Source organism: Podarcis tiliguerta (assembly GCF_965153285.1).
Source record: "Podarcis tiliguerta genome assembly, chromosome: 4".
Lineage (NCBI taxonomy): Eukaryota > Metazoa > Chordata > Lepidosauria > Squamata > Lacertidae > Podarcis > Podarcis tiliguerta.
Window position 1 is genome coordinate 18182203 of NC_139537.1, and position 25936 is coordinate 18208138.

The 25936-nt window shown below is 44.1% G+C and overlaps 1 protein-coding gene across 4 annotated transcripts in view; it reads left to right on the forward strand.

Annotated features, from left to right (window-relative positions):
* The window catches only part of CNTN5 (contactin 5), a 661907-nt gene that overhangs the window by 601059 nt on the left and 34912 nt on the right, over positions 1-25936 (forward strand). For all 4 annotated transcript variants that reach the window (XM_083436171.1, XM_083436170.1, XM_083436173.1 and 1 more), the window contains 3 exons: positions 4395-4515; positions 12768-12926; positions 14672-14821. In XM_083436171.1, the coding sequence (XP_083292297.1) occupies positions 4395-4515; positions 12768-12926; positions 14672-14821 (430 nt within the window). The remainder of the gene's footprint in view (positions 1-4394; positions 4516-12767; positions 12927-14671; positions 14822-25936) is intronic.

Sequence of the window (25936 nt, forward strand, 5' to 3'; positions counted from 1 at the left end):
CTAATCAGCGATGTCGTGCTAGACAAGTTGCAAACTTTGCATCCCCAAGCTGGCACCTTGCTAAAGTGAAATATAGTGATTCATCACATCTTCAGAGTTGCAATGAACTAACTGGGTTGAGAAATTCTGAAAGTCTGCAATGGAAGCATGGGAATTGCTGTTCTGTATTTTTCTCGTGCGCAATTGCCTTAGACAAGTGCCAACAGTTCTGTCAGGCTTGATATACCCAAGGAAGAGTTATGTTATTAGTGAAGTATCACCTGTGCGTGAGAGAGTGTTTGTGTGTTTCAACACTTATTCAGAGTTTGAATTTGCCAATTGTCTGTAAATACTAGATCTAAAAGGCACAATTGAATTCAAAACGCTGGTATGAAAAAGTGATTGCATCATCCTGTTTTTCCAGCTGGTAGGAGCTTCCAGGGATGGGCTATTTATTGTTAAACGGTGTGTTGGGTATGAGAAAGAATACTGCAGATATATAGTGTCTTTGCAATATCTGCTTGTTTGCAAATATACAGGCAGAGCACTTTGGAAGCAAGCAAACCTCTAAAATAGGCAGCGCAACTACTAATCTTGCGTCAGATTCATTAAACATAATAGATCCCCTAGGTTTGATCCACCCCAGTTAAAATGCCAACTTCTCTGTTTAGCCCCCTCTGGCAAACTGCTTCTCCTTCTGCCACATAGATGTCACCAGTCTTGAACAACTTCCTGCATATAGGTTGTCGATTTAAAAAAAATCTAACTAGCCATCCCCTCCCATTGAGGAACTAATCACCCCAGTCCATTATTAAACAATCTGTTCAAACAAAAGAGGGCAAACCATGACATGGGAACTGGATGATCAGGGTTGGAGCCAACATCAGTTCATGTGATCACAGGGACTCAGCTAGATTGGTAAAGAAAAAGCATCTCATGTGTGTTGTATGCGCATTATAACAATGTGACACCAGGTGGCGCCATGGAGTTCCGTTTTTGCCAATGCGATTTCTCATACAAAGTTTACAACGTGTTTATGACGCATTTTCCTGCAATGCTTCTTTGATCCAGCCCAGGCAGGGGGAGAGATGGAGCAAGGAATGCCATTGCAATCAGGAAATCTCCGTTAAGTATGGCTGGCATTGGCTGATTTGCAAAGACCTTTTCCATTTGAGCAGTCAAGTGTACAGGTATGAAATCACAGCTATTCAGAGTGTGCCTCTGAACATCAGGTGCTGGGAATCAGAAGTGGGGAGAGTGCTGTTTGGCACTCAGCACCTGCTTGCAGGCATCCCATAGGCATCTGGTTGGCCACTGTAAAAACAGGCTGCTGGTCTAGATTGTGTTAGTTTCTGTTCTTATCACTGAGCAGCTGCTTTTGGAGTCGCAGGACTCTGTTTACATTCCAGAGACCTTCAAGTCTCACGGGAAAGGGAGACGGGATGTGACGTTAATGGTTTCCTGTTTTCTTTGTTCTGTTGTTCGGTTGCTCTCTGCTCTCACAGGGAGAGGATGTATATTTCTTTGCTCTCTGCATAGCTAGAAAATAAAGCAGAGCAATGTAGCTCATACTATCTCATCCTTCCACGTGCTGTTTTGATGCTCTGCTGGGACAACGTGCCTGAGGCCTTATCAAAGGATCAGGTCCTCAATTAATCGTCGGGAGGCAATTCCAAAGATGAGCCTTATCAACTCGGTCGAGCGGCGATTCCAACAGATTGGACATTGACTTGATCCAGCTGGGCACTTGTTATGCCCTTATGTTCTACTGCGTACATGAAATAGTACTGTGTGAAGTAGCCTATTTTGGGGAGCAAAGCAAAAGCAAAAGAAGCACCTTGAGAAAGCAATTGGAAATCACAGAACTGTAGAGTTTGAAGGGACCCTGAGTATAAATAAAACGCCCTGCAATGGGGGGATAGAACTATCGGTACTTGCAACCTTGACAAATGTGGGATAGAAGGACATGATAATTATTAGAGAAGTGGAACAGCCAAAGCATTTCTTTTAACGTATTTTCCGAAAGTGCCTTCAAATACAACAAATTTGGAATTGTGGGTCTGAACCTATTTTAGAAATGCTACGAATCCCTTTGGAGCCTAAAGTTTGATTAAATAAAACATGTTGTCATAGAAAGTGATCTGGAAGCGACAATGATCACCATGGCAAAAAGTAATAATGGCAAATAACTGAAGAAAAAGCTCATCAACTACTTTTTAAAATGGATTTCAAACATCTATCTATGGTGTGTAAATGATTAAATCTATTGTAACAGAATCGCTGTGGGTTAAACCACAGAGTCTAGGACTTGCCGATCAGAAGGTCGGCGGTTCGAATCCCCACGACGGGGTGAGCTCCCGTTGCTCGGTCCCTGCTCCTGCCAACCTAGCAGTTCGAAAGCACGTCAAAGTGCAAGTAGATAAATAGGTACCGTTCTGGCAGGAAGGTAAACGGCATTTCCGTGTGCTGCTCCAGTTCGCCAGAAGCGGCTTAGTCATGCTGGGTACATGACCCGGAAGCTGTACGCCGGCTCCCTTGGCCAATAAAGCGAGATGAGTGCCGCAACCCCAGAGTCGGCCATGGTTGGACCTGGGGTCACTTTAACTTTACCTTTACCTTTACAAATAAATCAGCCTAATAAATTTATGGAGAAGTGGGTGTTCTTTCTGATATGTTAGAATAACAAGTGCAATGATAATGTAAAGCAATTCCCCCCTCGCGTGCGCACACATCGGAATTATTGTGAATTTTATTTGTAAAGTTTGTTATCAAGAAAGAATGCAAAAATAAAAATAAATGTGAGATAGGAGGAAGTGATAGAATTCGGTTTAAATGAAGGGTGCATTTTATCAAGGACCCTCCAAAAAGAGGCAAATATTCTAAATATGGGTGTGAAGATCCTGCAACTCTAGTGTAATATGATTCATGACAATATCAGCAACATTTTAAGAAGTGTGTGCTCAAAGTGCAGAATTTCCAGAAAAGGTTTAGCAGGGTGGTGAACAACCTAGACACCAAGTCCTATGAAGAACGGTTGAAAGAGCTGGCATGTTTATCCTGGGGAAGAGAAGTTTCAGGTCATTTTGCTGTTTTAAAATCATTTTCCGTAACCAGGTTTCTAGGGATTCCAGACAGTGAATCAGAGAGCAGCAAACTAATAAAGAGAGAGAGATAAAGTACATTTAAAACACACACAAAAACCTCTTTGCAATGGATGGTAATGATAAACTGTAAGTACGGTGTACATTAAGATGTAATTCAGTAAGAAAGTCTCCAGCATCAAGCTCATAATTTTCCCTATTAAATGCTGAAAGGGACAGTGTGTTATTGTGAGTCAATACAGCACAACGTTTCTAAGAGCTCCGGTTGCAATTTAAGAAGCTTATCATCTGCCACTCTGTAATTTTTTTAAGAAGCAGATAATGACATAGTTATCCTGTCTTGGCTTTAAACAGCACTCTTTTATGGGGCATCGAAAGATGTGGAACTCAGCAGCTTGGCTTACAAGTACGGAAAAATGCTACTGCATTCTCAGTTCACAGCTTTAAAACTGGCTTTTCTCATAACGCCACTCAGATATACATAATAATAAATAATCATAATCACGGGCTGATGGGTGAATAGAGCTCCGGTCTAAATATAGCAGTCAGTTTCCTCCCTGTTATATCTTTCCAACTCTCTGAGCCCCCAGGCTCATATATAGATGGAGGAGGAATTCAATTCAGTTCACAGCTGAAGGCAAATCTGCCTAGTCTGAATTTTCCGAAACAATATGAGAACTGAAGCAAAGCCTTTCTTTGGAATTCGCACTTCTCCAAATTTTGCAATAATAATAATAAATTTTATTTATACCCCGCCCTCCCCAGCCAAGACCAGGCTCAGGCTGGCTAACACCCGATATAAAAACAAACTGATTGAAATACAACTTAAAAACAAGATTAAAATACAAGATTAAAACATTAAAATACATCCTGTGACTGGTCCAGGGTGATCCAAGAAGTTCAAGTCTGAATGGAGGTTTGAACCCTAGTCTTCAAGGCAGTGGCATAGCGTGGGTTGTCAGCACCCAGGGCAAGGCAAGTAATTTGCGCCCCCCTAACCCGTGGATTTGCGCCCCCTAACCCATGGATTTGTGTCCCCTAACCCTAACCCCCAGATGTTGCGCCCGGTGCGGCCAACCCCCCCCTGCACCCCCCACGCTACGCCACTGCTTCAAGGTCCTGCTCCAACATTCCTAACCACTTGGTGTCTGTAACATGTGTGTTGGAGGGCAGGGTCACTACCATTAATGTGTTAAGTTGGAGATTGGAATAAAGACTTCCAAAGTTCCCAGTCAAAGCTGTTCCCCCGTTTTACAAAGAGTTGTGATGTTTTTTAAGCTGGTGCTATTGTATTGCTTTTTCCTTTCTTTCCAGCAAGCGTCCTCTGCAGATTTAATGATCAGGAACATTCTTCTGATGCATGCTGGGAGATATGGCTGCAGGGTACAGACCACAGCAGACAGTATATCAGATGAGGCAGAACTTCTTGTGAGGGGTGAGTATGCTAATAGCAGCGTCTGAGGACACGATAAACATAAATGATCCTGCAAAGGCATTTCAAGCCATTCTTGCCTTGTGCTTGGCTCGTTCCTTCTCTTTTATATGTATCATTTACGTGACATTTTCCCTTACACAATTTTTGACTCTGCAAACAAGGGGCACGTGGTCAGAGTTTGCAAAGGCTGGTGACGAACAAAATATAAAAACTGACAGAGGTGATAACTTTAAAAGTCTCGGTGATTGCACGGGAGACTCAAATGTCTGGTAGACGTAGAGATCAATTATATTGATAATCTCACCTTTTCTTTTGGAGAGGGCTTCTGAAAAATGTTGCTCATCCTTCAGAATGATTTTTGGTTACAAAAAGTAGGTTCTAGCTATAAACATGCACTTTAAAGACTCAAAAGGAAGAAAGTTCATTGGTCAACCTCAACAGCCTTCCCTCTAGTTTCCAGGAATCTTGCCAGACTAACAGGGTAAGTGGACACCAAACCACACTTGAAACATTAGATTTATTACATTTATATACCCCTATCAAGATCAGGGGTCAGCAAACTTTTTCAGCAGGGGGCCAGTCCACTGTCCCTCAGACCTTGTGGGGGGGCCGGACTGTATTTGGGGGGGACTGATGCAAGAGCACCACAAGCCCCAGTGGCTGCTTACCTGTGTCTTGCAAGCAGTAGGGGCTGGCGGCGGCAGCGGCACGATGAGCGGCGCACGAAAGGGCTCCTGAGAGGGGCTGCTTAAAATGGCGGGCGCTCAAGCACTGCTGCTGCTGGCACCAACAAAGCCCAGCCCCCTTCCTCCTCTAGGCAGGGCAGGGAGAAGCCAGGAGGAGGGAGGGAGGAGGCGCCGCTGCCGTGTGAAGGAGGGAGAGGGAAAGAATGCATGCGCTGGCGATCCGCGCGGCGATTCCTGGACAGTCCGCGGGCCAGATCCTGAAGGCAATTGGGCCTGATCCAGCCCGTGGGCCTTAGGTTGCCTACCCATGCTCAAGATGGTGTACACGGTTCTCCTCCTCCCCATTTCATCTCCCCAACAACCCTGTGAGGTAGGTTCGGCTGAGAGATGAGACAGAACACTTGGCCACACTGAAGTAGGCTGCAGGGTTTTTTATGACCTGCCAATGGAGGTTAGCTGAGCCGGGAATGGTCTGGCAGAGGGACAGAGCCACCTCATTCATAGTGATGAACTGGGGACAGGGTATGTTTCTCTACCTATCATTTCTGGATTTTGGCCTTAATGCGCTTGGATAAAGCTTGCAAGTTTTTTTGATCCAACACCCTGACGCTTTTCCGCCACCAATTAATAAAATATCAGCTCTATTCCCACTCTTTCAATACTTTCGAATTCTGGGTCACATAGGGTTTCCAGGTCTCCAGCTTGTCAAAGACTCATGGAGCAATGGACCATAGTGTTTTGGCTCCGGACTTGCAACATCATCATGCTTGAAATATTTTTGACACGCTGGCAGGGGAAAATATCAGGGATTAACAGTAGAAAGATGAAACTGAAAATGTGAAGGCCAAGAAAAAAATTGTGAAATTAAGGTGGAAAGAGATATTGCAGGGGGTAACATTAGAGGGGTTAACCTCTAAATTTCCACTGAAAAAATGTTTTGGATATTCTGCAATATTTTTGTTTTCAGAATATATATACAGGGTATACAGAAGTAGGTATACAGCTGAATCAATGGAATCCATCACAACAGATTATATGGGTAGACATAACTGACACATGACAAAGTGGCTAGTAAATATCAGACTGGCATTGGAAAGAATAGTGGAGTCAGATAAAAATATTGTTTTTTCTTTACTGTTGTTGCGAGTGATGACAGCAAACTTGAGTCAAGAACAAAGGAAGTGGATTCTAAAGCTGTATTTCTACTTTTTGGGCCACCCTGTATAATGTTTCAAAGGAATACTGCTGCAAAAATCTGAGACCCAAGATGTTGTTGTTGTTGTTGATTATGATGATGATGATGATGATAATTTACCTGCCCTTTACTCTGAGATCCTAAGATTCAAAAGTCATCATCTGATGGCCCTGAGGTTTAAACTTGGCACCCACTGAATGGTCTCCAAAGTCTGGCAACTCTATCTATCATCACACTTCCAAAACTATGAAAGCCTTGTGTTGTTTTCTCTCTCTAACCTTTCGAAACAGAAGTGAGCTTGGTATTTGTTTATCTTTGAGTATCTTTGAATGTAGGAAATATTGGGAGTATTAGAACTGTTACATTCATATGCTCTATTAACGCTCTATTTGAAGTCAAAATTATGACAGACTGTGCTACATAAATCCATTTCGTATATCCTGGGCTTATTATGTTCTGCTTTTCTGGAGGTGGAAGCAAAGGAACTATTATGATATCAGCTTCACAAGTGTTAAATTGCCTCTGTCAAAGTCTGCCGCAGACAGCATCACCTATCAAACTGGGTTTGTTAAGGAATAGCAGTTTCTTCGCCTTACCAATGTTTCTTTATTTTATATTTGCACTCCTACCGCATGGCCTTAAAAGCCCTCAGATCTGCTTGAACATAAAAAAAAGTAAAGCCCCAATTTTGTAAAAATCAAATCTATTAAATCTGCACTACCTCAATTGTGCAATCAGCACCATGGATACCCTGGGGAACATCAGGTGTTGTAGCATAAATGAAGTTAAGGGAGTGAAGATTTTGGCAGCAGCGGATTGGAGACCACTAGGAACCTTGTGCACAGGCAGAATATATATATATAACCCCCTCCCCCTATATATATGCCCTCAAAACAGTGGCGTAGCATGGGTTGTCAGCACCCGGGGCAAGGCAAGTAATTTGCGCCCCCCCCCACTACACTGTCCCTCCCCCAGATAGTCCCTCGCTCTCTCTCTGCACCGCAGCGCACGCCTGGCACCCTCCCCTCCACAGTGGCCGGCGACCTGGCGGCTCGGATTGGATTCGCACAGCCAGCACTGCAGTGCCAGGTAGGGGCAGAGAGCTGCGAGTGCGAGTGCGCCCCCCCCCCCAGATGTTGCGCCCGGTGCGGCCGGCCCCCCCTGCACCCCCCACCCTACGCCACTGCCTCAAAATAACAAGCAAGCAATATCACTAGGGAGGGTAAACCTGTCAATTTCAATTTATTTTTACACTGCTGTGTTCTTCTTAATAAGAAATGGTCGACTATATTCTGAAACACTGGCAGTTTTTAGACCATTTTTTAAGGGTAGCCTTAAAAATCTTCTTCTACTTGACCTTATGTGACATATGAGGAATTATTTCCGCTTTTTTGTATGTATTAAAAAAAATCCATTTTGATCCTGATTTGCCAAATTTTAATAAAATCTTAACAATGAAAAAGAATGAAAACCGAACACTGGCAGCCAAAGCTCTATCATACAGCAACCTTTCAGTCTTCCTGCTTTTCTGTTAGACCATTTCGTAGCAAACAAACAAAACTGCTTCACAGCATGCGAAAGACTGAGCTGCGTTTCCCAAACTCATTTTCTGTTTCGGCATCGCCGCTTCTTATGTTTACCCTTCTTTGAATCCTAGTGCAAATTGATTTTTGTGGGGGATTTTTTCCCCTTCTTCTTCAGGAACAGGGGTGCAAAAATAATGACTCCAAGCACACCACGCTATTCACATAGACTTGAGATGCTTATGGCAGTGAGAGAAGATGCTTGCCTCAAGCGCAAGGAGGCAATCGAGTGACGCTCCCTGTCACCGATGGATTAGTCCAATTCTTGGTTCTGATCCCGAAGCAAATTTTCCATTCCTAATGGCACTCACGCCTGCCAGCTTTATTTATTGGAGCCTCTCAGCTGCTTCCTGTGTATTTCAGTTGGCATGAATGTAGAGTGAGATGTAAAAAAACACACAAACACATATACAACTTGGCTGGTTTTTTTTTAAAAAAAGAATATAACTGGCAGTGCTTATCAGTGTTTCTCATTTCAATTCCAATGGAATATATAGGTGGGATATAGGAAGCTGCCTTATCCTGGCCAGACCATTGGCTAATCTATTTTTTATTTTCTTATAAATGATTTTTTATTAATTTTCAATTACATATATCCAATTTAAGCCACATTCTAACATTACCGAATTACAATTACAATTCAAAAATAAACCAACTGATAAGCCGATTATATTTTTTAGATGGCCTCCCATGTGCTAGATTTCAAGGTAAGATAAATTCGTTTAATTTTGCTTCTGAAATCTTATTTAATCCAATTACATTTCAGTCTTAACCTTGATCCATCCCTGACAGAGCTTCTGGTTGAGGGATGTCCTATTTGGAGACACCAGAGATCAGCGGGAGGGGGGAGCAACAATGTGAGAGAGCCAGTGTGGTGTAGTGGTTAAGAGTGGTAGTCTCGTAATCTGGGGAACCGGGTTCGCGTCTCTGCTCCTCCACATGCAGCTGCTGGGTGACCGTGGGCCAGTCACACTTCTTTGAAGTCTCTCAGCCCCACTCACCTCACAGAGTGTTTGTTGTGGGGGAGGAAGGGAAAGGAGAATGTTAGCCGCTTTGAGACTCCTTAAAAGGGAGTGAAAGGCGGGATATCAAATCCAAACTCTTCTTCTTCTTTCCACTTTGGAGGTCGCTTCCCCCAATATTTTGCAAGTTGGCACCTTCCTCCCTCCCTCCCTTGGGCAGCCACCTCCCCTCTAGCTGGGCACTGCCCTCTTTCCCCTGCTTGCCTCCCAGCTTTTGGTGACATTTCCAAGCATGTCTGATCTGGAGCAGCTGGGAAGAAGCAGGCCAGCCAGCCAGCCAGTAGGAGAGACAGCTTGATTGTGTACTATGATATTCTAATAGATTACTGAATATGACTTTAGAAATCGTTCCATTTCAAAGTTATGTTTTATTCTGACATTTTGAATCGGATCAGATTGTTGGAAGGTGTGTGTTCTCTATTGTATATCTTGTTGCTGCAAACCGCCTTGTGGTGTAGTGATATAGAAAGGTGGCATACAAATTAAAAGTGAAATGAAAACGAGGAAATGGTAGGAGAAGCAAGCAGGAGAGTGAGCAACGGGTGGGGGGGAAGCAGGTAGAAGCTTTTTGGGCAGTGGGGAAGAAGAAGAAGAAGAAGAAGAAGAAGAAGAAGAAGAAGAAGAAGAGGAGGAGGAGGAGGAAGAGGAGGAGGAGGAGGAGGAGTTTGGACTTGATATCCTGCCTTTCACTCCCCTTAAGGGGTCTCAAAGAGGCTAACAATCTCCTTTTCCCTTCCTCCCCCGCCCCCAACAAACACTCTGTGAGGTGAGTGGGGCTGAGAGACTTCAGAGAAGTGTGACTGGCCCAAGGTCACCCAGCAGCTGCTTGTGGAGGAGCTGGGAAGCGAACCCAGTTCACCAGATTACGAGTCCACCACTCTTAACCACTACACCACACTGGCAAGAGGGCAAGGCGGGAGGAGAGGCCTGTGCCCAGTTGTAAATGACAGGTGAAGGTGCACTCTGCAGAAGGGCAGTAAGTTTGGGAGAAGTGCAGGTGGGGGGCAGACCCCCCCCCCAATATTTTGTTCCCCATCCCCAAATATCCACGTATGGCTCTGGGCAATCTCTTTCGGTTTCTCGTTCTTGTTCAGCACACTTTTCTTTCAAGGCTGAACTGTGCGATGGCACATTTGCTTATCAGGTTTGCTTAAAAGGTACCTTATCGCTTGAGCCCTGTCTAAAATGGAAGCTCCCTTTATTTGCTTTGCAAACACCGCTCATGGAGCATTAGACGCAAGCTCAAAATTGGCATTGCCAGATGATCCTCTGCACTCCATGTGGCTGACTGTATTATGGGTTGTGTCACCGCAGTCCCTGTCCCTCTCACCCAGAGCTCCCATAACAACCAGTCACGACCTCTTTCAGATTGTTCTGCTTAAATGCGCGAACTCTAAAGGAAGCTGCTGCACTCTCCGCCTCCCCTGGCTAACGCATGGAGATTTCAATATTGTTCCAGCAAATTCACTGTCAAGAGCCTGACAGGTGTAATCTTTCCGTCTCTCTATGGGGCTAAAATTGTACCTTGCATAACTGTCCGGCGCTGTCTATTATGACCAAGATTACAGCGTATGCAGAGATGCAAAAATAAAAGCCGCCAACCGCTTCTGGAGATAACCTACTGGCACATAACAAAGAGACTTTCTTGTCTGAGGAGTTGGTGCTTTAACTAAAAAAAAAAAGCAACCTAATTTATGAGGTGGCCTGGAGTTCCTTCCCTTCATGCACATTGCTCAAAACTGCAAACATCATATATTTTTTATCGTGTGTCGCTGCTGGTGTCCCAGGTGGCAGCAGTTGTAACTGTTCCTTCCAGTCAAGGCTTTAGCCTCAGTCATTCATGCTTTGGTAAACTCTCCTATTGATTATAGCAATGTGCTTCACCTGGGGTTACTTTTTAAGACGGTTTGGAAACTTCAGCTAGTGTAGAAGGCTGAGACTTTTGATAAGGACAGACTTCAGGAAGCCCATGGTCCCTATTCTAGCTCAGCTATACTGGCTGCAGGCAGCCATACTTGAGGACTTCATTTTGTCCACATTTTTAAGTGAATCTTTTTTTTTATTTTTTGTGCCTGCTAAAAACATTCCTGTTTAAACAAGCCTTCCCAGAAGCTTAGAAAGTCGAGGAGATTTTAATCTGTTTTAGTATTTTAACTTGTGTTATGTTTAAAGTACGGCTGTGAATTTTTCTCCCTTTTATTGCTTTATCTTTTTCTAAAACCACTGTAACATTTATAATCAAGCAGATTATAAATTTTATGGATTGATTGATTGATTGATTGAATGAATGAATGAATGAAGCAGCCTAATTCAAACTTCCCCAACAGATCAGAGTGCTCCCCCCTGCTTTGGGGGGTACCTCTTCAACTTTTGTGATACGGTGGATCATGTACTGCTGTTTTCTTGTTTTCTTAACAGAGACTTGTATAAAGAGTTAATAATAAAGGGTTAATCATTGTGATCTGTGCCAACGCATTCAGCCACTTATGTGACTTTCTGCTTGCAAATCAAGCTGATTGCAGCTAAAACTGCAAAAAAATACCGTATTTTTCGCTCTATAAGACGCACCAGACCACAAGACGCACCTAGTTTTTGAAGGAGGAAAACAAGAAAAAAAATATTCTGAATCTCAGAAGCCAGAACAGCAAGAGGGATCACTGCACAGTGAAAGCAGCAATCCCTCTTGCTGTTCTGGCTTCTGGGATAGCTGCGCAGCCGGCATTCGCTCCATAAGATGCACACACATTTCCCCTTACTTTTTAGGAGGGGAAAAGTGAGTCTTATAGAGCAAAAAATACTGTAATTAGCAAGCACCATTAAAATAAGGACAACAACAATGCCCTGAGTTTTCGATTGTGAGATCTCACCAGATCCTGGAAACCACTGCTGCAGCTGCTTCTCCTCACTTCTCCAGCAGTGAGGAGGGAGAGCAATTGTAGTTGCACCAGAAAAGCAAGGAGAAGTGGCAGCAATGGTGGCTTCTGGTGAGATCTCTCAAAAAACCCCTCAAGAGCTCACAAGAGCTCTGCAAGATGTTGTGGAGCACTTGGTGAGATGTTGCCAGAAGCCAGCACTGCTTCTCCTCAGGGTACCACCTCTGGGATCCAACCATCCAAGGTGACTGTCTCAGTCTGCCTCATGGACGGGACGGCTCTGTCTCCACATTTCTGATTCCCAATAACTGGCATACCTTAACAATAGTGATGGCCAGAATCTTGGATGGCTTTGACAGAGAATTAGACAGATTCAAGGAAGTTAACAGCTACTAGCTAAAGATTTAGCGCACAAGGAGAAGGGGACAACAGAGGGTGAGATGGTTGGACAGTGTTCTCGAAGCTACCAGCATGAGTTTGACCAAACTGTGGGAGGCAGTGGAAGACAGGAGTGCCTGGCGTGCTCTGGTCCATGGGGTCATGAAGAGTCAGACACAACTAAACGACTAAACAACAACAATGGCTGTATTCCATATCCACTGTTGGGGGCAGTCATTATTGGCATTTGTCTGTCTCAAGAGACAATGGCATTCGCTGAAAACCACAAGAGGGGAGAGTGCTGTGGCGCCCAAGCCCTCTTTGAAAGTTCCCCACAAACATCTGGTTGATCACTGTGGGCACAGGATGTTGAACTAGTTAGGCCACTCGCCTGATCCAGGAAGACTTTTTTATGTTCGTAATCTGGATTAATTAATGAAGGGTAATGTGGGTGTTATCCTACATGGTTAGCGATAGGCATTTCAAAGTAGTACATTCAATCTCCTTGCTTTCAGGTCCACCTGGGCCTCCAGGGATTGTGATTGTTGAGGAGATCACAGAGACCACGGCAACACTTTCATGGACACCGGGGGCGGACAACCACAGTCCTATCACCTCCTACAATCTTCAAGCACGGAGTCCATTTTCACTTGGTTGGCAGACAGTGAAAACAGGTGAGACTTTGTGTGTGTGTGTGTGTGTGTATGTGTTTAACGACATAGAAATTAAGAAACTTGAAGCTGAGCTGTAACGTTTTATCGATTACTTGCTTAGTTCAATCAGTTAAAAACATTTCCATCGACTAAAGGGATAAGCCTGTGTGTGTGTGTGTGTGTGTGTGTGTGTGTGTACTCTTCTAAGGCTGAGCTTCCTGCGTGAGTGAAAACAGGGGTCTTCATAGAGTTGTAGAATTGTAGAACTGGATAGGATACTGAGGCTCATCTAGTCCAACCCCCTGTGATAGAAGAATCTCAATTAAAGCATCCATGACAGATGACCATTCAACTTCTGCTTAAAAACCTCCAGTGAAGGAGAGTCCACCACCTCTTGTGGGAATCCATTCCACCATCAAACAGCTCTTACTTTCAGAAAGTTTGGTCTGTTGTTTAGTCGGAATCTCGTTTCTTGTAACTTGAAGCCATTGGTTTTGGGTCCTACCCTACCCTCTGGAACAGGAGGAAACAAGCTTGCTCCATCTTTCATGTGACAACCCTTTAGATAATAAAAGGTGTCAATCATATCACCTCTCAGTCTCCTGTTCTCCAGGCAAAATGTGATGATTTTGATCCAAACTTAACCACATTTAGAGCAGACCCATTGATATCAATGGCACTTAAATTAGTCGTGTTTAGGGACAGGTGGATTAGCTCACTTCACTTTGGTGTCAGCCTCACCTGCTTTCAGTTATAGGTCCATCCCTCCCCCCTTTTTTGTGCAATTTAGTTTTATAGCATCAGCTCCAGTGGGATTCTTGTCATCACCCTCTGGGAAGAAAGAATGATGGTGACAGCACTGAGAGCTTCACTGCTCCTACTGTGCCACCAAACTGAATCACAAAACCAGCAGCTTTAAAAATTATAAAGGAAAGGGGGAGCGATTTTAGAAGGGAAAGGTTAAGAAGACACACACATACAATTGTTGGCCTCCTTCCCTGCCTCTGAATTAATTCTCCCCAGAATCAATTCATCCCCTCTCCTTCTGTTTCATCTCAGAGGTAATCCCTTAAATTCCCTCCTAAATTTGGTCAACCCCCCACAAAATGAAAGGGTTTAAGGTCAGTGAGAAAGAGGAGGATTGGTTTGAGAAGATATTGAATTATTTGGGTAGGTTTGAACAATTTGGGGCAATTAAAATGCTAAAAGTTAAATAAACCTTGTGGATGAAGGAGTGTTAACGTATATAAAATTGTACATATGGTTGATTTGAATATGCTATTATTGATTATGTTTACCCAATGTATCAGCCGCCTGGGGGGGGTTTCACTGTTTGTGTTTTGGTTGCTGGTAAAAAATATTAAACAACAACCCCCCCCACACACACACAAAAGAAGCCTAGCTTTCATTTAAGTCAATATTTAAATACTAATTTTATCTCAGAGGCCATTCTTAAATGTATGTTGTTGTTTTTTAAATCTGAAAATGGTACTTAAATCTGTATTTTTGACACATTTTAACAAGAGCTGCAATGCAACATTTGAAAAAGTTTGAAATCTATTAGTTTTTGAGCTGCAGGTTTTGTCTGAGAGGTGAAAATCAGGGCACCTTGCTTAGGAATTTGCAACTGTTGGATTCTTCAAGCACCCCTCAGTTGCCCTACTGACAGCAGCCGGTTCGCCCAACTTCAGTTTAGCAACACTGGGAGAAGTTGTTTATGGGTTGTGCTGCTTTAATGAGTCACTCTCCTTACTGGTTCTTTGTAGTTCCAGAAAACATCAGCGGTGACATGGAGTCTGCCATGGCTGTCGAGCTGAACCCGTGGGTGGAATATGAATTTAGAGTTGTCGCAACCAACAAAATCGGGACTGGAGATCCAAGCGCGCCCTCTAGAGTGATCCGGACCAAGGAAGCAGGTAAGAACTTTGATGGGAAACAAGAACTTCGAAATGACTGTGATACATAGGCTGTGCTCACACGTGGGGTTTGTTCTGCTACTTTTACTGTTTATAATGCTACAGATTCTGTTGAGATCCCTAATGTTCCTTATCCACTGCAGTACCCATGTTGCATTATGGGACTGTGGCTTTTTAAAATCAATATGCCGTGAGTAACAAGATCAATAGCGGGAGTTGCTTTGAGGGCCCAAAAGGTGGATCACAGGTATTTTAATCAGAAAGTAATGTGTGAAATGTTTTCTGAACTGTGAGGCTCCAAAACGTAGGTGGGCCTTGCAGGTAAGCCTGCAGAGTATTCCTTCAAAAACTGGCTCATGCGTTGGCGTCTTCCAAATAATATGTTGTTGCTTTAATAAATTTATATTAGATTTTAACAGTTGGTTTCATTCAATTAGCTTTGCTCTCGTTCCTAGACAATTACGCACCTGATACATTGAAATGCAGCACATTCTGGCTTGCCTGCTTATCGGTGTGACGTATTAACAAGGCGTTAGTAACTCAAGGCTGGTTTTTACGATGTGCCTGCCATGTAGAAACTGCCAGAAACCCACTTTGCACAGAGCTCCCTGTGCAAAAGCTGTTCGCCCCGTCATGCTATTCTTGTTTTCTGGGTTATATTTTTTTTCAAAACTTGCTTTATGTTTTCTGTTCTTGATTATGTTGGGGCTTTTGTTTTTCATTTAGCTGCACTGGTTTTTGCTTCATGTGTTTCTAGCCTGGAGAATGGTCCTGAAGTTCCCATGAGTCTATTCTACTGTTCAAACGAAGCAGATCTGGAAGGGACTATAGCAAGCTGCATTAGGCCTAGTCAATTCACTAGCTCAATACAGTGATACCTCGGGTTAAGTACTTAATTTGTTCCGGAGGTCCGTACTTAACCTGAAACTGTTCTTAACCTGAAGCACCACTTTAGCTAATGGGACCTCCTGCTGCCACCGCACCACTGCCGCATGATTTCTGTTCTCATCCTGAAGCAAAGTTCTTAACCTGAAGCACTATTTCTGGGTTAGCGGAGTCTGTAACCTGAAGTGTATGTAACCTGAAGCATATGTAACCCGAGGTACCACTGTACTCCCTACACTGACCAGCGGCAACAATCCAGGATTTCAAGATAGCGTCCCCCACCCACACCCCAGGTACTACCTGGAAATGCCAGGGATTTTGCTTAGGACCTCTTAGGTAATATTTCTCATAGGAAAATCCTTGGGCTTACTTGGATTGTCAAACAATGACACCAGCCAAGAATACAGGAGCAAAATAGCAGCCTGTAGGCCTGATTTTTATTTAAAAGACAGTTGCAGCAAGACTTCCACCCACCACATGGAAGAAGCCTCAAGCAAAGATGGCTCCACCTTTAATAAATTTTCCCTTATACCCATAACACCCTTAGTGTCGCGGCAGCAAGGCGCATACATGTACAGTCAATGAAAAGTTGGTTTTATTTTTTTAAAAAACACCATTCCACTTGTCCAGAGCTCTGTGCCCCTGTGACTTATGGCTACCCTGATGATGACTCAACTAAATCCTCAGCGTTGTTCCTCTTCCTCCGGAAACAACGTGTGAAAACGAATCTCTTCTGTTGCTTCTGTGATGTCAATTTCCCCTTTTCTTGTACCCCTCCTCTTCTGCGTTCTTGCACGCTGAGAGGTTTGCAAACAGGATCGGACAAGCTATTGTCTGCTAAGTCCTGTGTTTCTCTGGGCTGTGAACTCACCCCTGTCCTGTCCAAGTCTGGCAGCTGCTGATGTTCACTTGCTGGCTCCAGCCTGACACTTAGTGAAGCACGATGCATACTGTGGAGGGACGCGGGTGGCGCTGTGGGTTAAACCACAGAGCCTAGGACTTGCCGATCAGAAGGTCAGCGGTTCAAATCCCCACGATGGGGTGAGCTCCCGTTGCTCCGTCCCTGCTCCTGCCATCCTAGCAGTTCGAAAGCACGTCAAAATGCAAGTAGATAAATAGGTACCGCTCCGTCGGGAAGGTAAACAGCATTTCCGTGCGCTGCTCTGGTTCGCCAGAAGTAGCTTAGTCATGCTGGCCACATGACCTGGAAGCTGTACGCCGGCTCCCTCAGCCAATAAAGTGAGATGAGCGCCACAACCCCAAAGTCGGCCATGACTGGACCTAATGGTCAGGGGTCCCTTTACTTTCTGTCACATTATGGGAGGGGATTTCTGGCAGAAACCAGATCATCACGTCTGCCTCCATCTCTCCCTTGCCCTTCACCTCACACCCATCAAGTGATACAAAGGAAATACTTACAAGTTCCTGGGTTTCCTGGTCAGGTAATCTCACTTCTTTGTCCTGACCAAGAACCTAATCCATTCCTGAATGCTCTGCTATTGTCCACAGGATGACTACCTATCTGTCACCCATTTGACAGTGATCATCTCTTGTGCAAGAGGCTGCTGAGTTTGTACTCCCAGGTTTCAGAGCTCATGGCTGTCACTACCTATTTCCCAAGTCCCCCCTTTGATAGCCACCTTTTCCCTGAGTAAGATGAAGTTGGAATGGCGCTGTTCCGACGTAGGGCTGATTTTATATGAATATTTGAAGGTTTTGCTGCACGAGGGAAAGTGAATACTATGTAACCTTGAACAAGATACAAAGTAGTAGTAGTAGTAGTAATAATAATAATAATAATAATAATTTATTATTTGTACCCCGCCCATCTGGCTGGGTTTCCCCAGCCACTCCTGGCGGCTTCCAACAAAGATGAAAAATACACTAAAATGTCACATATTAAAAACTTCCCTGAACAGATGTCTTCTGAATGTCAGGTAGTTGTTTATCGCTTTGACATCTGATGGGAGGGCGTTCCACAGGGCGGGCGCCACTACCGAGAAGGCCCTCTGCCTGATTCCCTGTAACTTGGCCTCTCGCAGTGAGGGAACCGCCAGAAGGCCCTCGGAGCTGGACCTCAGTGTCCGGGCAGAACGATGGGGGTGGAGATGCTCCTTCATGGGCGTTTTATGGAGATATTTACAAATTGAATGATGTCAATTTGGGGGAGGGTCTGCGGGTGCAGTGTCCCGTTTAACTGGAAACAACGCCCCCCCCAACCTTTATAAAAATTCTAGTAACACACTCAATGCTAGTCCTACTCCTAGTAGATCCACTGAATTTGATGAGCATTGCTAACTTCCAATGGGTCTACTCTGAGTAGGATACAACCCTCTGCATGCAAACCAGATGCTCTGCCACTGAGGTATGGCACTTCCCCAACCTGCTCCCTCCCTGGATGGAGAGCAGGATTTATATGTTAAGAAATTATACATATCCTGAACCTCCCCAGAATTCTTCAGCCTTGCTGTTTAACTATAGCTCCCACATCCCTGACCTGTCTGTCATTGATGGAAGCTGTAGTCCAGCAACAAGGAGACCGAAGGTTAAAGAACACCAAGCTACACCAGTTTTGAAGCAAGCCGGTCACCTGACTCACATATATTTTGCGAAGCTATTTGCAGATGTCACAAGCAGGGTAAAGGCTCTTCTAGACCAGTCCAGAGCTGTCGCTGTAACACAGGAGTAGCCCACAGATGTCACTGAACTACAACTCCCAACAGCCCCAGCAAGCATGGCCACAAATGCTGTAAAAAAGGAGGTTTGGTTTTTTGCACCCGAAAGGGTTCTGCTGGTGTGGTTTTGTGGATACCTAGCAGTTAACAGAGAGCTTCTGCCTCTTCCTTCCTTTTTGACTACAGCCGCTCCTTGCACGTTTTGCTCCATTACAGTCTAATGGGAAAGAAGGAAAAACGAGATAAAAAATACATGAGCGCCTTCTCAGAAATGCATGTTTGGAAAAGCTTTTACCACCCACGTTATGACTTAGATGGTTTCCCCCACGACATATGGGCTCACTCGGTCAAACAGAAACGGTCTGGCTGCTCCTCTGATCAGCCAGGCAGCACAAATCAAAGCAGACATGGACATACAGAGAGGGCAGCTTATCTCAGGTGATAGGCTGCATCTTCTATGTTTCGAACGCATATCCTGCATTCTGGGTTTTAATGGGCCAGATGTGTTTTAGGCTGCAAGCGCATAATTTCCACACCACCTTGACTTATGAAATTTTCATGACACAGGTTTGCTGTGATTTGCCTTGGTATCCCCCATGCACCCACTTGATAGCCGTTGTTTTACCAGTCAGGGCATCTTATGTTTTCCTTCCATCTTCATAATAAACATACACTCCTCAGCACATAGTCAAAGTAAAATAGGGATATTCTGTGCTTTTACGCTGTGCTTCCGGTTTGGATTTTTGTTTGCAAAGGCTCAGCCATGGCTGGGCACTCCGTAACTGCAAATTAATTACTGGTGGATGGTAGTGACTTTATGATGACCATTCGTGAGAGGCTCAGTTTGGGAAATTCAGTCCCCAGACTAGTAATAACAGCCATCATTATTATTGATAGCATTATTCACATTTATATGCCACTCTCCTGTCACCTCAGAGCGGCCTGGTCAATACTTTAAAAAAAAATTAATAATTTAATAAAAGTACATGACATACTTGAGAAAACAGCAACCAGAGGATTATAACAATCAAACAGGAAATCATTAAACCATAGATTTTTCCCACACGGGTCTCAAAATATCCAACTATAAAAGAACTGAAAGAGGAATCAGCTACATATTCAATAATCTACTCCAGTATCAGATATCTAGAGAAGAGAGTTGCTGCTGGGAATACAGAAATTGGCTATCGCTAATCTAGAATAATGCTTTGTTGCTCCATAGGGAGTATGAATCCAGTAAATGTTATGCCACATAGGGCGCCTGTTTGCCTGGCTACAACAAAGCTATAACCAGGCTCCCTGGTGAGATGGGTTTTTCTTTGTTCGCTTGCTTATGTACAAAGGATTTATTACATGGGAGAGTGTTCAAAAATGGCATACGCATACACACCTTTGTTTATTTAACAGGTTCTAAGTGGTTTACACACAAAAATATTTCACACCCGCAGTTTGAAGTGGTACAGTCCATGCTACCAGTTCTATATTCTTCTGCCTATAGAGCACATCAGGAACGTGGCCCCCCCAGAGCACAGAGGACTCAGCGATTGAACTAAGTTAATGAGTGGGGTGTTTGCCTCCTAGGTGGGTCATAAGGAAAGGGTTAAAATAAGTGTGATGTGATTGGCCAGTGGAAACTGATAGGAGGAGTTAGGGTTAGAGGGGGAGTTGTGTGAAAGTCAGTTGAGAGTGGGGAGTTGAAGAAGGAAGAGGGAGGATATAAGTGTGGGTTGGTCGAGTTGTGTGGTGAGAGAGTGAGAGGAATTGTTAGGTGGAGTCAGAGAGTTAGTTGGGATAATCAGTTTGAAGTTGTTAGGAACGAATAGGACAGTTAAGGAACTAAGATTAAGAAACTGCCAGGAAAAATTAACTGAAACCATAAGCTTGTTCATGCCTATAAAATGAACTTGATTATTTGTTAATGTTACCAACTGACTGGACTCCGTGTGTACCCATGAGGAGAAACGGGGTGGTGGCAGCGAAGAAAGCAATCACGGTGGTGGCACAGGGTCAATAGACCATCAAACGTCTGGGGGCCCTGTGTGATCGCCACAATGAGGGACCAACTCTGCTGATGAGAACTGCCTGTCAGAATCGAGAAAGGGCACTTTGACACACACACCCCTTTTTGGAGAGGACTCTGTTAGCTCTGAAGGAGAGGAAGAGTTGAAAGGCAGCCAGAGCATTGCTAGGCAATCAGCAGATGAGCAGAGGTCTGAGTCTGGGTTGAGTGAGAGTGAGGAGGAGGGGGGACAACAGCCTCTCAGTCCCAAATCCAGGCGTTTGAATAAAATCAAAAGGCAACAGAAGAGCAGGAAGGAAAAGGCAGGAGTCCTGGCATCCTTCCTGTTGTGGGAGGAGCGAAACTTCAGACCGACCAACAAACGTAATTGCGAACAGGCGAAATGCTGGGCTTTGGGTGTGTCTTTTGTAAATAAACCTTCATAAAAACTGCTGGAGAGCCAATTACTTATCGGAGCTTGCTTGTCTGCTAGAGATCATTACAGAGCAGGCCTCAAAATGTCCTGTAAAACACAGCCAACAAAGCTCCCCATGAGATGTGCATTGCAGAGCAGGGATGGGGAGCCCGCTGCCCTCTCATGAGTCCCGGTATGGCCCATGATTAGCAATGTTGGGAACTGTAGGCTAGAGAACATCTAGACAACCACATTCCTGTTGCTAAGGAACATCACAAAAGTCATCATTTGGAAATCTTGCCTGTCAGCACTGTCAGCATTTTGCGAAGGATCCCTTATAAACGTGTGAAGAAGCCATTCTCGGCAGTGGATATCGTGGGTAGGGCTGTATTGCTCTTCTGGCTTCCCAACCCTTCGTGTCACTGCCGCTTGCCAGGAAGGAAAGGGATGAGGGAGCGGGGAGGTCAGCATGGTGCAAGAGTGGCAGTAGGAGCATGATTTTGGATCTGCCACCACATCCACACCTGCCAGCCACCTCTTCCCATACTGTCTACACTGACCTGTTGTGGGTGGTTCTCCAGAATTTCAGCTGGAGTACATTGCCATCTCTACCTGTAGATGCTGGGCATTCTGCATGCAAAAGAAATGGTCAGCTGCTGAGCTATGGCCCTTCCCCAAGGGAAGGAGGATAGACAGATAATAGATGGGTAGAGATCCCGGAATAATCTCATCAGGAGCCTGAAGAATCCTGGGTCTGGATGGACTAGAGTCTAGAGATAATTCTGAGGTTGTTAATTCTCCAGTCTAAGTTTTCTGTACTGGGCTTTTCATGATGAGTTGTAAACAAGAAATAGTGCATTTATTAGAAGCAGTCTGATAACAGCTACTGATCTCCCATAGCCAATCGTTACAGTTGCCAACTATTGAAAAAGAAAATTGGAATATTTGAGCAGGGCCTGAAGAGGGGAATCCAGAATAGATTCTGTGGTGGAGCCTGGCAGTAAAGCTGTGTGGAATGGAGCAAATTAAGGGGCAGAGCTCAGGCCTACACAGAGCCTGAAACTGTCTGTTCACTTAAAATGTTTTTAAAAAGAAAACTCATTTTCATTTTTTTTCTTTTTTATAAATTTATTTATTTGGTTTTTCAAATTTAAGTTTTACAATCACATATCCAACATATATAATAAAAACTAGATTCCAAAGAATCTCCTGGACCTCCCCTCCTCCCCTCCTCCCCTCCTCCCCTCCTCCCCTCCTCCCCTTTATGGGTCCTATGGTTAGTCATTTCCTCCTGCATCTTTTATAATAATCCAAATCTTTTACATCTCCATTATATCCAAAATTCACCATTGAACTACAAGTGTTATTCCATTCCTACTAACAATTTTAACTGTTTACAATGATTTTTAAGATAAATCATAAATTTTCCCCATTACTTATTAAAATCTTGGTCTTCCTGATTTCTGATTCTTCCGGTCATTTTTGCCATTTCAGCATAATCCATCAACTTAGTCTGCCATTCTTCTCTGGTCGGGACTTTATCTTCTTTCCATCTCTTGGCATTATCTTCTTTCCATCTCTGGGCAAAAAGAAAACTCATTTTCACCAATACAGCACAAAACCTTGCATGCAGAATGCCCTAGGATCATGTTTCTGGTGATGGAAATAACTATCTCTCTCTCTCTCTCTCTCTCTTGCTCACTCTCTGAGGCCCTGGAATACACCAGATGTGGGGAATCCTTTGCCCTCCATGTGTTGCCAAACTACAAGGGCACCGACTTGGACCCCAGGGTTACGGGTGCCCAACTGCATCCGTGATGTAATGTGATGTCATCGCAACGGGGTGGCAGGATGCTGCAGGGTGCCCCAATTTTCCCTTCCAAAACATTGGGGAGTGTGAAACAGGCTTAGTATCCAGCCTAAGTCCCTCCTCTCTGTTTCTGCCCCTGAACATCTCTTTCTTATGGCTTATACTAGCATAAGATCCACTGGGCTTGAATCAGCTGGCTAGGTCCCAGCTGAACCACAATGCAGCTGAGCCAAGGGTTAGGCAGTTAAGCTTCCATAGCCTGGTTCTCCTGGGAGCCTTGTAGCTCTGCTGGAGATCCACTAGATCCTAACCTGCTCAACCAAGCAGATATTGCTTCCTTAATATCTTACCATTTCACACAATGATGTCTGTGGCGGCTACCAACAAATAAGATAAAATATAACATAAAGCAGCCCTATAAAATATAAAGAGCATGCTAAACAAGCTGGGTTGTTTTTTTAAAAGCCAGATCAATAAAACAGCTAGTTTCATTGCTGCTATTAGTATTATGTTACTTTTCCAAATTATTTTTATTACTATTATTAATTCATCATCACATCATCGTAACTTTTACAAACTCCTATCCCCTCTTTGGGTGAAGGCAGCTCTGACTCCATCGCTTCTGGCTCACATGCATATTTTACAGGTCTACGAAGTTAGAAAAAGAGCCCGGAACATGAATTTAAACATGCAAGACATCCCGCTAAAGCAGTTGGGCATTTGAAGCCTTGGGGCACGGCATCAATTACATTATCTATTCATGGGGAAGTAAGAGTCGAAATTGAGTAGAATCAGAGTTTACCCTGCTAATCATGCATGCACACTGGATTCCATGAGCTAATAAGCTGGTGACATTTATCAGTAGCCGCATATGTGCAGGAATTAAGGAGGGCAAAGAGAAAGCCTGATTCAAAATTAGATCTTTCAAGGAATAAAATGGTGGAATAATGAGCTGCTTCAAACCAGCTTGTTTTTGTTTGTTCTTTATCTGGATGAGGACAGTTTAAATTTTTTCCACCTATTTTTGTAAAGGCGGACACGTCTCATTTTGCAATGCAGATGATGATCGGGCAAACCATTCTTACCCACCCCTAAAGCCCTATCTCAACATCAAGACTATTCTTCCAGTTTAATCCGAACTTGGACTGTTCTGAAAATACAATCAAACAAAAACAGGCTGCTAATTTAGATAAGGGTTTAACTCAAGCTGACCAGGTATTGGTCTTAAGCTGTGCTACAAATTTCTAAAGGCATTTTTTCTGATTGAACCCCACAACAAAAAGAACTCACTTGCACTGAAGTTGCCTGTGGCTGGATTGATATATATCTGTGTGTTTAGTTTGTGGAGGTTTCTGTTCTCTTGAAGGACTGTTGCAGCACAGGCGGGCATTCGTTTGTTTCATATGAACTCTCTTTGCGGGACTTCCGGCAATTCAGTCTTCTCCCAACTTCTCAGCTCTCCACATCAGCAATATGGAAATAATAATTCTGACAATTTTTTGCATGGGCTGTTGAGAGACTGGCATACATTGCAACAGGGCCCTGTTTCCAAACCAAAATCAGTTGTCCCCAATCTGGAATTTAAAGTTATTGAGAATCAACTGAGCAAACCCTCCTATAAAGGAACCTCTGAATTGTCTGGGACAGAGGTGTTCATAGAGCCACTTAAAAATGCAAATGGAGTCCAGAGAGAAATGGAATTGATAACAAGAGGTAGCCAGCATGGTAGTACCTCTGCTGCAGGACACCTCATGCTCCTTCTGGGGTAGTTTGTCCATCTTTGGTCCTCACCCTGCACTCAGCTCTCACCTGTGGCTTCTAGAAGCTGTCAGCATCCGACAGAGGCTGCACCCCGGGAAATGGCTTTGACTAGCTGGCTAAACCAGGTGAGGGTAGCCAATGGGTCTCAAACCCTTGGTGAGTTAGGGACTTCCCCTGCATGTGAAAACAGACTCTGGAGGATTGAGTGGACAAGATCAATAGTGGGTCCAATGGTCAAGAAGGAGACTTCTGCCCATGCTGTGGAAGTGAGAGGCAGATGGGGCTCATCAACTTGAGAAGGTAGTTCATCTAGGAGAAGGAAAACTCTGACCCTAAACCTCCACTGCCTTGCGGGATATCTTCAGAAGAAAAGACTCAGCAGTAAACTCTACGCAAATCTAGAATGGAGTCCCCAAGATGGTTGGATGGTGCCTTGTACGCCTCCTTTGGGCAACTCCTGCAGCCTAGCTGGTGCCAGACATATTTCTCTGTTTTCCTTTGGACCACATCGGTCTTGTGGTCTGGGCAGCCAAGGACCTCTATACACACTACCCAGTCTTGTGTCCTGAGGAGGTCAGTTTGATGCTGCTAATGCAGTGGTTTGACTTCACCCCCAGAAGCACACTCCATTGTCTCTTGAGACAGATGGAGGCCAACAAGAAGAAGAAGAAGAAGAAGGAGAGTTTGGATTTGATATCCTGCTTTATCACTACCCGAAGGAGTCTCAAAGTGGCTAACATTCTCCTTTCCCTTCCTCCCCCATAACAAACACTCTGTGAGGTGAGTGGGGCTAAGAGACTTCAAAGAAGTATGACTGGCCCAAGGTCACCAAGCAGCTGCATGTGGAGGAGCGGGGAAGCGAACCCGGTTCACCAGATTATGAGACTACCACTCTTAACCACTACACCACACTGGCTCTCAACAAGCCAACATAGTGCCCTGAAGATGCTATTGTCCTGCAGCTCCCAACATCCATTGGCCATGTTGACTGAGGTTGATGAGAATTGTGGTCAATAAGATCTGAAGGGCACCATATTGGCTGCCGCTGGCCTACGAAGTAATACTTGGTAACATGGCCTTAGTGGAAGATGAGGCAAAAGCCCCTAAGATGCAAACTTGCCATTTAAAATTGAAATTAAATGTACTTCAGGAAATCAGTGTTTGCATTGCCTTAAAAGGGAAGGAAAAGGGGAAATGTGTTCAGATACTGGCAATGAATAGGAATCGCATTTCAAGCTCCCTACGATGCAATGCATGATATTTGAACTAGATTCTGTAATCTTCACACACACACACCCCACTCCCTGCTGTTTTCCACTTGTTCAGACATATTGGACCAACTCCTTTGGAAAGAAGTGACACATTTTCACATCTAATTCCAGAAAAGATGAGATGGGAAACGTCTGCCTAGGAGGGTGTGAACTTCAGCGGTGCCCTTTCATACCATGAAAGGGTTTTCGTTTAACATTTGTTGGCTTCTCTGATGTGTACCGCAAAGCGAAAAGGGAACAAATAAATAAATAAATAAAGATATAAAGGAAAAGGAAATGATGACAACAAAGAAATTCAA